We start from the raw sequence: 14,866 nt of genomic DNA, 5'->3' as shown, positions 1-14,866 counted from the left end.
TTGGACACAGTTGGGCCGAACACTGGGCCGAAATCGGCGCCTGGGGGCGACGGCTGGGTGCCCAACCACCCCAGGCCGCTCTTTTTCGGCGCCCTGAAGGGCCGAACGGCTGGAGATGCTCTTATCTCTCACTCTGTGCATTTTAAAACCGAACCGAAAAACCATACCGAAAATAAACCGAACCGAACCGATTTTTTTGTTTTTATGGTTTCTGGTTTCGGTATGGTATGAACTTTTCATACCGATTTGAACTTTGGTTTTTATGGTATATACCGAAAAACCGAATGGTTAACCGAATAAACCGAAGTAAAAGATAAATTTATATTTCTTGAGATGAACAACCGTACAAGTTGTCATTTTTCTTGTACATGAGTCAAATTCACTACTAAGCACCTACATTTTTCTTGTAACATTGTCATTTTTCTCTTTTTAAAATGCTAAGCACGTCCATAACCATCAACAGATGAATCAATGCATGCATATATACTTATATATATAGTCATATACTATTTGTGTAAAATAGAATGTGTTTTGAGTCATAAATTTGCAAATTATTATTACGTCATTTTCAAATTCGCGTCAACTTTGGTTTTTATGGTATATACCGAAACCATACCGAAATAATTTGGTATATACCGAAACCGAACCGTATTTTAATTTCATACCGTATTTACCGAAGTATTAATACCGTACATACCGAAAAACCGTATAAACTGAATCATGTAAACCGAATAAACCGAACGCACAGTTATCTCCACGTGTTGTGCTAGGTCTAGATTAGCTAGGCATCCTTTGTTGGTCGGTAGTTTACTCGAGGAGATTGAAGCAAGACATGGCTCTAGATTTTGTTACACCAAACTAATGTGCTCATAATTTCACAGTTAACCCAAGAAAGGTTGATTGAGTTACTAGAATGTTTTCATGTTCATTTGACAAGTTTGAATATTTTAGTAATATTTGGTTAAAATGTACTGCTAGTAATCTTTTCAGAGCTAAGCGAGCCGGCTACCGAGCCAAGCTAAAATTGAGTTTTTTTCCCTGTGTGCAGGTGAAGCTAAAATTGAGTTAAATATTTGGTTATAAACAATAAATAATTACAAAGAAAATGTTGATGGGCCACAACACCAACATGTGCTTTATGATTTTTGCTATTTATATGTTTCGCTCAGAGAAGCTTGAGCCAAGGCCTATGGTCAACACGACGAGTCCATAGGCGTTGTTATGTGCCTTGTCCGTCAACTTTCTCTTTGGCCAATTCGATTGCAGGTTCTAATTACAGCTTACCCCTATATTCTGTAGTTTCGCTCTAGAAAAAGCACTATTTGTCGGATGCAATGCTCTTTTTGTAAATTGGTGTATATTTATTCGCTCAATCATCGTTCAGGTTTTTTCTTGATGAAAATCACAATGCTTCCAAGCATGTTCAATAAGAAAAATCAATTCTACATTGGACCAAACTCTTACGTATGAAGTAATTTGCCTTTGTAACATGAAATTAACTTTCAGAGTTTTAAGGTCAAATACGCAAATACACAAGAACATTGAGGTGTATAGTACATATCTATAAAGTTTCAAGATCAAATACGCAAATAGTACATGTGTTAGAGTGACATTATTTTATTTTGTGTGTGTGTACATATCTAGGCTCGTTTGTATTTTCTTTCAGGGAATTTGCTCGTTTGTATTTTCTTTCAGGGAATTTGCTCGTTTGTATTTTCTTTCAGGGAATTTGGAACATCAAAATATACTTTTTGCCTTCTCCAAAATACGGGCTCTGATTCAAAAAGTAATCGCCCACCGTGGGGCTCGAACCCACGACCACAAGGTTAAGAGCCTTGCGCTCTACCAACTGAGCTAGACGGGCTTTGTGTCACTTGCTTCATTCACGGCTATATATGTGATACACCAAACAAAAGCCTTCCTCTGCCTACCTACCGAGCTCAAGGTTTGCTCAATTATCAGCGTGCAAGCGAGTGATTAGTTTCTTTTAACCTGGAAATATCCTTCCATTACTTAACCTCGCCCAGCAGAATCACCAAAGCATACATGGAGTCAGGGACTCAGTTGTTCCTTTCCACCAGGATATCATTAGTCGGATGGAATCATCCATTCATGCATTATTATACTACTCCATAGACAAATATAGACGCGTCAGTGGGAAGTCGCAAAGGCAACATCGAAACTTGTCGCGTAGAGGCACAAGCGGCGAAAGGTGGGCAGCCGGCAGCCCACCAGGAACACAAAACCGTTTGCTTGTGCCCACAGGTAGTGCTGCTAATAATTCCGCAACCGTTTCCCGCAGCCAGCAGCGCCTGCGACTGCAACCCTGCAAGCAGAAAAGGCAGCCGCTGTTTGTGATTGCTTCCGAATTCCTCTCCCTCTGGCGACACCTACCGCCTACCACCACCAGAGGAGATAAGTCCACACCGGATATCATCAAGAAACTCGGTGCCCCGCCCCCCAATAATTGCAGCCCGCGCATATAAATACACCCGTATCCATATGTATGCACACACAAGCATCTACACACGATCCGATTATATCTTGCTTTAAGAGGAAGGTAGCTGGAGTAGCCTGCATCTTTCAGCTGCGCCTGGTCAAACATGGCTTCCATGGGGTTCAGCTATGCGCAGATACATGTGCGGCAGGAGAAGGTCCGGCAGAGGATCAACCAACAAGAAGCCGCCAAGAAGACGACCGTGAAGAGTATCGGTGAAGGAGATAAGATCAAGAAGAAAAACTGCGACTCATGGACCGCCGCCGGCAGGGTGCATCCGTGCGCGTCTTCCACGGCCGCGGCGGCGGCTACGGCTAGGCCGGTGCCAGAGAGGTGAGGCTGGCTGGCTGTGCGTCTTCTCTTCTCTGTAGGCCACAAGAGGCTTGATTTGAGAGTTTAGTTTGTGTCTCTGATGAGTAGTTTTAGCTTGTCTCAAGATTTCCTCGAGGAAATAAAGATGTGTGCTCATATGTCCCACAAGCTTGTGGATATCATACGAACAATCAAATATATAGTCCAGCCACACATTTAAAACTGTTTTTCTTTTGACGAAAAAGCAGCAGATTGCTGATTTTCATTGATAAAGTGGTAGAAGTAAACAGTTACAGGCCACTGAAAGGAAAAGAAAAAGTGATCTAAAATTGTTTCTGACAGGCCTGCCTGTCGACTAACAAAGAGACTCACTAGAAGATGCAGGAACAGAGTATTTTTTTTTTTTTACATAGCCACAGAGCCATGGTATTGGTTGCGACTGGAATCTTAATATTGCCAAGAACCTAGCTACTGACTAAAAGTGCTTGATCCTGAACTTCCACTCCCCATTCACGGCATCAAACGCCACGAATTCAGCGCCATTCTTCTTGGTCCATTGCGCCAGAATCTCCGTATACCTGTCAACTTCTGCCCCCTCCGTCAACTGCAACCCGGTCTTCTTATCGACGCACTTCACATTCAGGAGTGTGATCTCTGCAGGCTTGTTGAGCTCCTGCCCCACAGGAGGTCTCTTGCTCTCATCTGTGTAGACCAGGATCTCGCGGTCCTTGAACTCCACGATGGAAGCGATGTCGAGCTTCCTCACATCGGTTTCTCCATCAAACTTGATGCTGCCGTAGCCATGCCTGCCGACCGTTAAGTCCTTCACATGTGAGCAACAACCTGGCTCGTTGCTTTCTCGTGCAGCAAGCTCTGCGATCGACGGCGAAGTGTAATAGTCTGCCTTATAGAGCCGAGGTAGGACACTCTCACTCACAGAGGCGCCACCAAATGGAGTTATCACAGGATCAAATGGATTAGCACCGTTGATATACCCTTTCTGTTCCCCAGCGGATTCTGATGATGGTGAACAAGATGTCAGTAACTCAATTGCATATATCATATGGCAACACAAATAGGATGAAGTAGCTTCGGTTCTGAGATATCAAATATTTTGACATTTGGGCTCCACAAGTGCTAATGGAGAACTTTGGTTTGCTCCTAGGATTCTTCATTGTAAATTTGTAACGTGCCAGTGAAGAATTGCTTGTAGAATGAAACAGTAAAAGCTTATTTGAATAAAATACTCCTAGGAATCTTCACTGTAAAGATGCTAGTAAATTCTTTTGCTTATTCAAATTATTAGCATGAAGCAACAAAAGCTTATTTCAATAAATTTTCCCATGGGATCAAGTAGAACATGACAGTGGATCCATTTTATAGCAAGAAATGTGCGTATCTAGTTAATGTGGAAAACAAAATATTGTTTACTCTGCTTGAACCTGCATCTACTTAAGTCTGTGATGCAATGTGAAATAGAAAAGACAAAAACACATCATGCTTATAATGAAAATTACTGCTACAAAAACATTGCAGTATCAAAAGTCAAGGAAAAATAATGTAGCATCAACCTATCAGAAGTCTACAGAACAAACTAGTACCAGAAGATAAGAAACTGATACAATACCACTGGTAATTTCTGGAGTATCTACCTGTTGAACTAGATGGTTTCCCGTCATGCTGCTCCACTGATTGTATAGTTAGCTCTTGGTTCTCTCCAGGATAGATACAGAAAGACACTGGTGTTGCTGAAGCTTTAACATTATGATGAACCTATGCAAAAGGACATGTGGATTTCATTTATGGGGTACTCGAAATGGACAGATTCAATTTTTTTGGATGCAATAAAAAGCGACTGGGAGCATTTTATCTGAATATTCATGAGCCTAAACGTGTGAGCATATATGGCTTCAAACATGTTTGAAGAGGTCCACAAGATTTCGTTTTACTGTGCAACACAATTCTGGGCTATGGATATTTATTGCCATACCTCTGTAGCACGACTGCCAGTATCATCATTCTTTGGAGAAAATCTAATCCTTACAGTAGTAATGTCAACTTGTAGTAACAACTCCACAGTTTTCTCAGCTTGATCAATATTTATCTGGAAAGGACGACAATAATAAATCAGATAAAGAAACAAAAAGCCAGGAAATATAGCCATTCAGTGACACCTACAGTAGTGGAGTGACTGTTTGGCGATGGAGCTGGTGCTGAATGGGCAACCGAAGAGCTGAGTAAACTTCCACCAGATTGAGTAGATTTTGAAGGGAACAAATTTTGGCTAAACATATGGCCTTGCTGCTTCAATCAGAACAATTAATCAATGAGAACACATACCAACTCCTATGAATGAAATGCATCCTGAAAGAATAATCTTCTATAGGAATACTTACAGCAGAAGATGTATCTGCAGGAGCTGTATATGCTGCTGTGTTATTGGATACGTTTTCCCAACATGTAGTAGATGGTGCAAAAGAGGAGCTTGAAAACCATGATGGCTTGTGGATTGGCTCGGGAGGGTATGAGAATAATGGTGACTGGGGTGGTCCTGGAGGGCGCAGCCAAAATGGGTTGGTGGTACCATGTGCTGAGGATTGCAGTCCCACAGGTGCTGAGGATGGCTCAGGAGAGTATGAAAACAATGATGGCTTGACAGGATTTGTGAAGGCATTCACTGGGGGCTGGGGCTGAGGCTGCGAGGAATGATGAGCCCAAGGAACTCTGCTCTCCTCTGAGTTGAAACCACCTGGGGAACATACAAACCTAGATTAGTAATAAGAACCATATAAACTAATAAAATAAGTACATAATGAAAAAAAAAAGATTCAACAATTATTAACCATCAGTTATTATATAAGGTCCATGCACGTTCTTTGGCCCCAGATTGCAGCCAGGGCACCAAGAGCAGCACCGTGTTGCTTTAATTGAACTAGTCAAGTTCTTGCACATTAGGTTAGGTCTCTAGAGGATTGAAGATAAATTTGGAAGAAAATCAATTAAGTATTAGAGTAAATAGTACTCCCTCCGTTTCTAAATATAAGCCTTTTTAGAGATTTCAATATGGACTATATACGGATGTATATAGACATATTTTAAAGTGTAGATTAACTCATTTTGCTTCGTATGTAGTCCATTGGAATCTCTAAAAATACTTATATTTAGAAACGGAGGGAGTACAATAAGAAAGTTAGGACTATGGGATGTATTATATGTCTTGAGTTGCAAGTTATCCTTCTGTGCATAACTCCTACTGATCTTGACCATCACAGCAACCTGCCGAGACCTCATAGAACTTATGAAAAATCTAAACAGGACAAAAGAGTCTAAAGTGTTGGAAATACTCAATATCTTACCTTTGTCTCCTTTCTTATAATCTTCATGTCGAAGCTCCTCGTGAGATTTGCTCTTGAATGCTGGCATTGCTGAAATAGATACATAGTAATTACGTTCAGGATCATCACCAAGAGTCCTGGTATAAGCAGAAACCCTGCTGCCTTTTTTAGACACTCCTACATAAATAAGATATGAAAAAATAAACAGTGAAATAACATATAAAATCTCATAATAACTCAACTCAAAGAAAGAAAAATTTACATCAAATTGAAAAAAAGTAAGTACCAATAAGTCAACTAAACTTTAAACCAGCCGTATTCAAAGAAAAAGGTCAGACTCATTTGACCAGTGGTTTTCCCCAGTTTTAAAACTCTTATTTCAAAATAAGCTAACTACTTCCATTACTAATCACCACTGAAGGTGTATTGTTATTGTATAGAAGGCACTACTGCCCATAACAAATAGACAAAGTAGATCATGTAAAGACTTGCATGAATATTAGGATCAGATTACTGCATCGCGTTTTGAGTCAATAGATCCACAAATAGTAAAACAAAAATGGTATTTAAAAGTGCATTGAAAAATTACAATGCACAGCCCAGTTTACATATTCAACTACTCCCTCCGATCCAAAACAAGTGACATGGTTTTAGTCCAAATTTGAACTAAAACCGCAAAACTTATTTTGGATCGGAGGGAGTATGTTTAATGATAGCAGCTGAAAATGTAAGAGACTGGGTCAACTATAATTTGTGAATACATGATGAACTGAATGAAAAGCACAAAGAAACCACAAAACTTACGGCCAAAGGCCCCAAATGAAGGCTTAGATTGCACCCCAAAGGTAGGAACATGTGAATAATGTTGGCCTGTTGTAGCTGTACAAAGCAATATGAAATTAGTTTAGTCAAATCAGCTGTGGTGAGTAAACTTATGAGTAATGAAACCGTAGAAAACAAGGTTATGTTGGGATTACATCTACTGCTGGAAATAGTGAAAGCAACATAGAAAACAGTGACATTGCCAAATAATTCAGAGAAGAAAAAATACCCTAATGGTTTCACAAAGGAATATGACCACTGCATGCAGCAAACAATTTTGATTATGACAAATAATTTATTGATAAAATATCAGAATTGACTACATACATGCTCATGATATGGGTAGTTTTGTAAAAGAATATTCCTGTAGACTGTCATGATACTTGTGAATATGTCATGAAGAAAATAACGATCCAAAGAACATCGTGGAGACCATGAACCAAAATGGCATGCTCCTGGGAGCAGAGTAGCACTTGCAGCCTACTATAGCTGTTTATATAGCGTCCGTCTCCATTCAAAAACAGATCTTCCAAGAACTTACAAAAGACCCTGTAGTATCAGCATACTGGTTTGGTTGACCTTATTACAGTCATACTGGATTGATTAGCCTCAGTATACATAATTTCAAATTAGAGAAAATCAAAAGTCAATGCTAAATGAATACTTCCTACTATATATCAATCATAAGTCACGAGGAAAGAAAAAGACTAACTGTTAACCAAAAACGTCAAAAACCACCAATGGTGCTTCAGTAGTCAGAGTTAAATGCATCCTAGTATCATACTGGAATTGTAGTACTTGCACAATCTTGTTGAGCAGGACATTTGGTTAACAAATATCTTGGGTTATGAACTCAAGGAAAATTGTGTTCTCAGTTACACCATAAATCTTTCACGTATTCATGAACTTACTCACGGATGCTACTTGATGGCATGGCCAGAAATTTTACTGTTCACCCAACACATGCACAGTCAAACAGGGAAAGACACTGCTAACAAATAGAATTCACATCTACCATTGTATTGAAAGAACCCATCAAATCTACTTCAGGATAACCAAATAGCAGACGATTAAAATAAAATAGAGAATTGGTGGACAGAAGGCTACTTACAGCCAAATGGTGTGTTGGATGAAAAAGGTGCCTGATGGGGCATGGGGTGCCCGAAGGCGTTAGGGGATCGCCCAAATGCCGGGCCACACCAAGATGAAGAGGAGCCCATGGCTGCACCAGAAGAAGGCGTGAAAGCAGACGAGGATGGAAATAAGCCCGTGGCTACCGGCGTGGAACCAAACGAGGATCCCATGGCTGCACCAGCGTATGGCGTGAAACCAGAGGATGGGAAAAAGCCCGTGGCTACCGGCGTGGAACCAAACGAGGATCCCATGGCTGGACCAGCGTATGGCGTGAAACCAGAGGATGGGAAAAAGCCCGTGGCTACCGGCGTGGAACCAAATGGGGATGAAGAAGGGCCCATGGCTGCACCAGAGGCCGGCCTTATGCCAAACGAGTATGGAGAAGAGCCCGTGGCTGCACCAGATGCCGGCGTGAAACAGAACAAGGATGGAGAAGAGCCCATGGCCGCACCAGAGGTCGGCGTGGAGAACAATGATGATGAAGAGCCCATGACTGAGCCAAAGGCTGGTGGGGGGGTAGACCAAGATGAAGAACCCATCATAACTGCAGAAAACAAAAATCAAATCGAATTAGACGAGTGACAAGTTAATAATCTTATTAATCCTTGCCAAAATTGCAAAAATATTCACTAAAACAAAAACACATCCGTCTATCCTGGCAGTTACATTCACTGAGTGGGTGCATTTTCTCATACGTCGTGCTACATTCAGAAACCATAAAGTAATTCTTCACCTCCGGATTGGAGGCCTACTAAATTTGTTAACTCTTAATAACTTCTCATTGTTAGAAACTAGGCGAGCTCAACAATGGCGAGAGGAGGTTTTGTGCCGCGTAAAAGTTGCAGCGTTTTCTGTCTTGCTTTATTCCTTATATCTGAAACGGGAAACGGATCGTGTCCGAGCTTTGCGGCCGCGCCATCCCACGGCCACTCTCGCACGTCCTCGCGATCCCACCGCGCGTGCTTGACTTCGTGCCATCCCACGATGCACGCTCGGCAGCTCGATCCTATCTAAAAGGAAAAGAACTGGTCATGGCACAAACAGACTCGTGCACATGCCGTGGAGTTCTGAAAACTAAAAGAAACTACCTATACTAGATACAAGGGCGCCAAGATTACAGGATCAACAAATCACCCCCTAATCTTGGTGTCCATTTGAAACTTCCATGATGCCGAGCTTGAGTCGCATCTCCGAGAACTTGACGCGCCCCAGCGCCTTGGTCAGGATGTCGGCGAGTTGTTCATTTGTGCTCACATGGTCAATGTCCACCACGCCTTCCTCAATGCACTGACGAATGTAATGGAAACGAACGTCGATGTGCTTACTTCGTTCATGGTGCACTGGGTTCTTGCTCAGCTCAATCGTGGACTTGTTGTCCACGTACAGCTTCACCGTCGCGTCAGGCTTGTTCGTCAGCTCGGCGAGGAGCCTGCTCAACCAGACAGCTTGGCAGCCTGCCTTCGCCGCTGCGATGTACTCCGCCTCGCAAGACGAGAGAGCCACCACCGATTGCTTCTGAGATGTCCACGTGATGATGCCGGAGTCGAGGAAGAATACGACGCCGGTGGTGCTCTTTCGGTCATCAATGTCTCCAGCGAAATCGCTGTCACTGAACCCCACCAAAACGGGCTCGCCGGTGGTGCCCTTCACATACCTGCACCCGTAGCCGGCCGTCCCGCTGATGTAGCGCAAGATCTGCCTCACAGCCGCCCAGTGTGAAGCAGTGGGTGCCTCCATGTACCTGCTCACTATCCCGACGGCATGTGTGATGTCGGGTCGAGTGTTGCAGAGGTACCGGAGACTGCCAACGATGCTCCGGTAGCTAGTGGCTTCCATCACGTCTCCGCCTCGCGCCTTGCTCAGCTGCAGGCGGTTCTGCATCGGGGTGTGACAGGCATTGCAGCCCATCATGCCTGCAGCTTCCAGGATCTTCTCCGCATAGGCTTTCTGACAGAGTGTGATTGTGCCTGCCTCTTGCCTGACCTCGATCCCCAAATAGTAGCTCAGGAGACCGAGATCGCTCATCTCGAACAGCTCGTGCATCTGATCCTTGAACGCGGCTGTCTCGTTGGCGTTCGTGCCGGTGATGATCAGGTCATCGACGTAGACGCCGACGAGTAACGTGGCCGAGCTGCTGTCCCTTTTGTACACGGCGTGCTCGACGGTGCTCCTCTCGAACCCGAGCGATGCCAGAGAGGCATCGAGCTTGAAGTTCCAGGCGCGTGGTGCCTGATGAAGCCCGTACAAGGCCTTGCGCAGCCTGAGCACCTTGTGCTCGCCGTCGGGGTCGATGTAGCCCGGTGGTTGGTGCACGTAGACCTCCTCCACCAGGTCGCCGTTGAGGAATGCAGACTTCACGTCCATGTGGTGCACCTGCCACCCGCGGTGCGCGGCAAGCGCCAGCAGCAGCCGCACGGTCTCCAGTCTCGCCACCGGCGCGAATACCTCGTCGAAGTCCACCCCCTGTCGCTGTGCATACCCTTTCGCGACAAGGCGCGCTTTGTGCTTGACCACCTCACCGGCAGCATCCCTTTTCACCTTGTAGACCCACTTGAGCCCGATGGCCTTGTGGCCGGGCGGGAGCGTGGCGAGCTCCCATGTGTTGTTGCTGCGGATCGACGCCAGCTCGGCGTCCATGGCGCTCTTCCATCCTGCCTGGGTCAGCGCGGCGTCCACTGACACAGGTTCTTCTGCTGCCACCATACACAGCTCGTCGTCGAGCTCCTCCACATCATCTCCCGTTATGTAGTCGTCGTAGAACGGGTTGGGCTTGATGATGCCGTGACGTGCCCTCGTGATCATCGGGTGTTGTGGCCCTGGGGATGTCGGGGAGGCCTCTCCCGTGCTGGTCCCCGCAGCAGCTGAAGAAGATGCAGCAGCTGACCCTGGCGCGGTGCAGTCCTCGAGAGGGCTGGGTGGCGGCGTGCGGCCCGTACGAGCCGCGCTCCCCGCACTCTGCTTGCCAGGGACGTAGGCCGCCGTCGTCGCCGTGGTGACTGGGTGCACGTATACCTCGACATGGAACGGCGCGGCGTCAGCGGCCGCTCCCTCCTTGTTCCATTCCCACCGAGCGCCTTCATCGAAGATGACATCGCGCGACACGTGCACACGATTCTTCACAGGGTCGTAGACGCGATATGCCGCCGACCCAGGCTCGTACCCGAGGAACACCATGGGGGTGCTCCGATCATCCAGCTTCGCCGGGTTCGGCTTGGTCACCTTCACGTGTGCAACACACCCAAAGACACGCAAATAACTCACATCTGGCTTGTAGCCGTGCCATACCTCGAATGGGGTTTGTCCATCCACGCTCTTCGTCGGTGATCTGTTCAGGAGATAAACCGCGGTGGTCACGGCTTCTCCCCAAAACCTTGCCGGAACGCCCATGGCCTTCATCAAGCTGCGCGCGGTGGAGACAATCGTCTGGTTTCGGCGCTCGACGACCCCGTTCTGCTGGGGTGAGTACGGCGCCGTCAGTTGACGCCCGATACCCTCGTCAGCGCAGTACTCAGCGAACGTGGCCACGGTGAACTCGCCACCACGGTCAGTCCGGAGTAGGCGCAGCTTGCGCCCCGTCTCCACCTCCGCTCCAGCCCTGAACCGCTTGATCGCCGTTGCTGCCTGGTCCTTCGTCGTCAGCAGTGTGAGCCACATATACCTGCTCTTGTCGTCGACAAGGAGCAGGAAGTAGCGCCTACCGGCTGGTGTAGCCGGCGTGATCGGGCCGCAAATGTCCCCGTGCACCAAGTCGAGGATGTCCTCCGCCCGCTTCTTTGCCTGTTGGGGAAACGGTGCTCGGCGCTGCTTTCCGGCTAGGCAGCCGTCGCAAAGCTGCTCGACGTGGTCGATGTGCGGCAGCCCTCGCACCATGCCATGGCGCGCGAGTTTCTTGAGAGCGTCGAAGTTGAGGTGGCCGTAGCGTGCATGCCACCTCCAAGAATCATTGGAGTGCACCGCCGCGAGACACACCGGCCTCGCAATGTCCAGCTTGACGGTGTACAGCCGGTTGCGTGCTCGTGGTACTTTGACGAACAGATTCTGTCGCCTGTCGAACAGCTTCAGGAACCCGTTGGCGAGGTCGATGCGGCAGCCGTTCTCCTCGAGCTGCCCGAGGCTGACGATGTTGCTCCGCAGACGCGGGATGTAGTACGCGTCGGTCAACGCTCGATGGTCCCCGTTGCCGCAGGCAAACAGGATTGTTCCCCGCCCCTTGATTTCCACCACTGACCCGTCGCCGAATTTCACCGTGCTGCCCACCGTGGTGATCAGCTCGGTGAAGACGTCGCGGCGGCCGGTCATGTGGTTGCTGGCACCGGTATCCAGCACCCACGTGTCATTTCCCTGGTGTGCGGAGGCGAGGAAGATGCGGTCCTCCACGAGGCTGACGCGCTCCAGCTTGCCGATCGCGATCGGCGTGGGCGCGTCCTTCGTCGTGCCCTGGTCCGTGACCGCCATCAGGAGTGCCGGCCCATCGATGTCGGGCTTGTCCTCCTCCGCCGCGGCCAGGTGAGCTTGCTGGCGTCGCTCCCTGCGTTCCCGTCGTGGCTCCGGACAGTCACGGGATATGTGCCCTGCATACTTGTTGCAGTTGTAGCACTTGATCCCCGACCTGTCCTGTTCGCCGTTTGGACCACGACGATCGTTGCCGTTGTGCTTGTTCTTGCCGCGGCCGTTGCTCTTTGAGCCGCCGCCGTTCGAGCCGGATCCCTGTCCGTGCTCCTTCTGCTTGCCGCGGGCCAACCACTGCTCCTCCGTGAGCAGTAGCTGGCTGCCAATGCGCTCCACCGTCCCGATCGAGCATCTTTCCGCCGAGGAGCGCAGGCGTCCGATCAACTCCTCGACGGACATGCCGTTGAGATCGAGGAGAGTCTCGATCGAGCAGGCGATCTGCGCGTACTGGCTAGGCACTTCACGAAGGAATTTCTGAACTATTTTTACCTCGTCCACTACGTCGCCGAGAGATCGCAGGTTGTTGGCGAGGTTGGTGATGCGCATGCCGAACGCGTCGAGCGTCTCGCCGTCCTTGAAGGCGATCTGCTCGAACTCCTTGCGGAGGCGCTGCGCCGTGGCCTCCCGTGCACGGCTGACACCCATGCGCATCAGCTTGATTGCCTCCCATGCGTTCGCCGCCGTCTCCTTGACCGCGAGAACCGGCACCATCTCTGGGGGCACCGCACGCAGCAGTGCAGAGAGCGCTGCCATGTCCTCGCGATCGCCCGGCTCGCCCATGCCGGACACCGCCTCCCACAACCCTTGCGCGCGCAGGTTGATTTTCATCACCAGCGCCCACTCAATGTAATTGGTGGCTGTGAGGGTGGGGTAGACGATGTTGGCGCCGAAGTTCGTGCGCTCCTGCACGACGCGCTCGTGGATGATCACCTCCTTGCCGCCCCGCCGGACGACGCTGCGCCCCCGGCTCCGTCCTTGCTCCCTCTCCGCCGCAGCCCCGGTGTCGCCTCCCGACATGTTGATGCGCGGCGCCGGCGTGCGTTCGCCGTCGTTGGACGTCATCGCCGCCCTGGATCGATAGCTGCTCTGATGCCAATTGTTAGAAACTAGGCGAGCTCAACAATGGCGAGAGGAGGTTTTGTGCCGCGTAAAAGTTGCAGCGTTTTCTGTCTTGCTTTATTCCTTATATCTGAAACGGGAAACGGATCGTGTCCGAGCTTTGCGGCCGCGCCATCCCACGGCCACTCTCGCACGTCCTCGCGATCCCACCGCGCGTGCTTGACTTCGTGCCATCCCACGATGCACGCTCGGCAGCTCGATCCTATCTAAAAGGAAAAGAACTGGTCATGGCACAAACAGACTCGTGCACATGCCGTGGAGTTCTGAAAACTAAAAGAAACTACCTATACTAGATACAAGGGCGCCAAGATTACAGGATCAACACTCATTAGTTTAATCTACCCCGCCAACCCCGTGGTAAACTGGAATATAGGCAGCAAATGCAATGCAGCACAAATAGTTAAATAACTAATGAGAAAACCCAACAAACGAACCCTCCGAATCAAACCACATAGAACAGCGCTTCTAACAGAAGGGGAGCAAGTGCAAATAAAGTGGGATCGTCGCGTGCCCAGTTCGCTCATTCATTCAACGATGATGTGTATAGAAACAAACAAAAAACAAATCGTGCGTGCGTGCGCCCGTCGCACAAACCGACGAGAAAACGCACGCGGTTGCCCCGGCGGGCGCGGCAGTGGAGTGGAGCTCCTAATCAAAATCGAAGCACCCGAAGAACCCTAGCCCGGGATTGGGGACGGAGCTGAACCGAACCGAATCAGGCGGGGAAACAAGCGCGGGAAGCGCGTCAGGCGGGCAATGCGGCCGCCGCGAACTAGCGTCGGACTTGGCCTACGAGCGAATCGCGAGTAGATAGAATCGCCGGGTTCCGGTCGCATTGGGGCGGGGAGGAGGGTGAGGAGGAGGGGAGGCTTACAGGAAGGAAGGAAGGCGGCGGTCCGATCGAAGGGGCGGCGCGGCGGCGCGGGGTTGGGCGGGCGGGGGTCCTCCACCGTCTGGGTGGAAGGAGACGAGGTGGCGCAGGTGGGCTCCCCGGTGCGGTGCCGGCGCGGTTTATATACTACAGCGGCGGTTGGGGTTGGGCTTGGGGGACGACTTCCGGATCGCGGGTAGCGTAGGAGTGGTGTAGTACTAGCTTAGGGCATGTACAATGGTCGATAAGGTAGTCTTATCTTAAATCTTGTATGTAATTTAGAGATGGCAAAAAAACATGTCTACAATGGGTCATTTCTTAGCCTTA

The 14,866-nt window shown here is 48.6% G+C and overlaps 1 protein-coding gene and 1 non-coding gene across 2 annotated transcripts; both read right to left on the bottom strand.

Moving 5' to 3' along the window:
- Positions 1-1,791: 1,791 nt before the first annotated feature.
- Positions 1,792-1,864, bottom strand: TRNAK-CUU. Its single transcript has one exon. It is a non-coding gene; the product is annotated as a tRNA-Lys (tRNA).
- A 1,194-nt stretch (positions 1,865-3,058) lies between these two features.
- Positions 3,059-14,642, bottom strand: LOC119321960 (nuclear pore complex protein NUP98A-like). Its single transcript, XM_037595471.1, has 9 exons — positions 14,543-14,642; positions 8,078-8,644; positions 6,949-7,023; positions 6,166-6,321; positions 5,206-5,558; positions 4,988-5,110; positions 4,800-4,913; positions 4,462-4,582; positions 3,059-3,826 (listed from the first exon to the last, which is right to left on the bottom strand). Exons 2-9 carry the CDS (start codon positions 8,640-8,642, stop codon positions 3,285-3,287), a joined length of 2,049 nt encoding a protein of 682 aa, XP_037451368.1. The 5' UTR covers positions 8,643-8,644; positions 14,543-14,642; the 3' UTR covers positions 3,059-3,284.
- Positions 14,643-14,866: the final 224 nt, after the last annotated feature.

Source organism: Triticum dicoccoides, chromosome 1B (assembly GCF_002162155.2).
Source record: "Triticum dicoccoides isolate Atlit2015 ecotype Zavitan chromosome 1B, WEW_v2.0, whole genome shotgun sequence".
Lineage (NCBI taxonomy): Eukaryota > Viridiplantae > Streptophyta > Magnoliopsida > Poales > Poaceae > Triticum > Triticum dicoccoides.
This window is presented reverse-complemented; position numbering and strand designations above follow the sequence as displayed.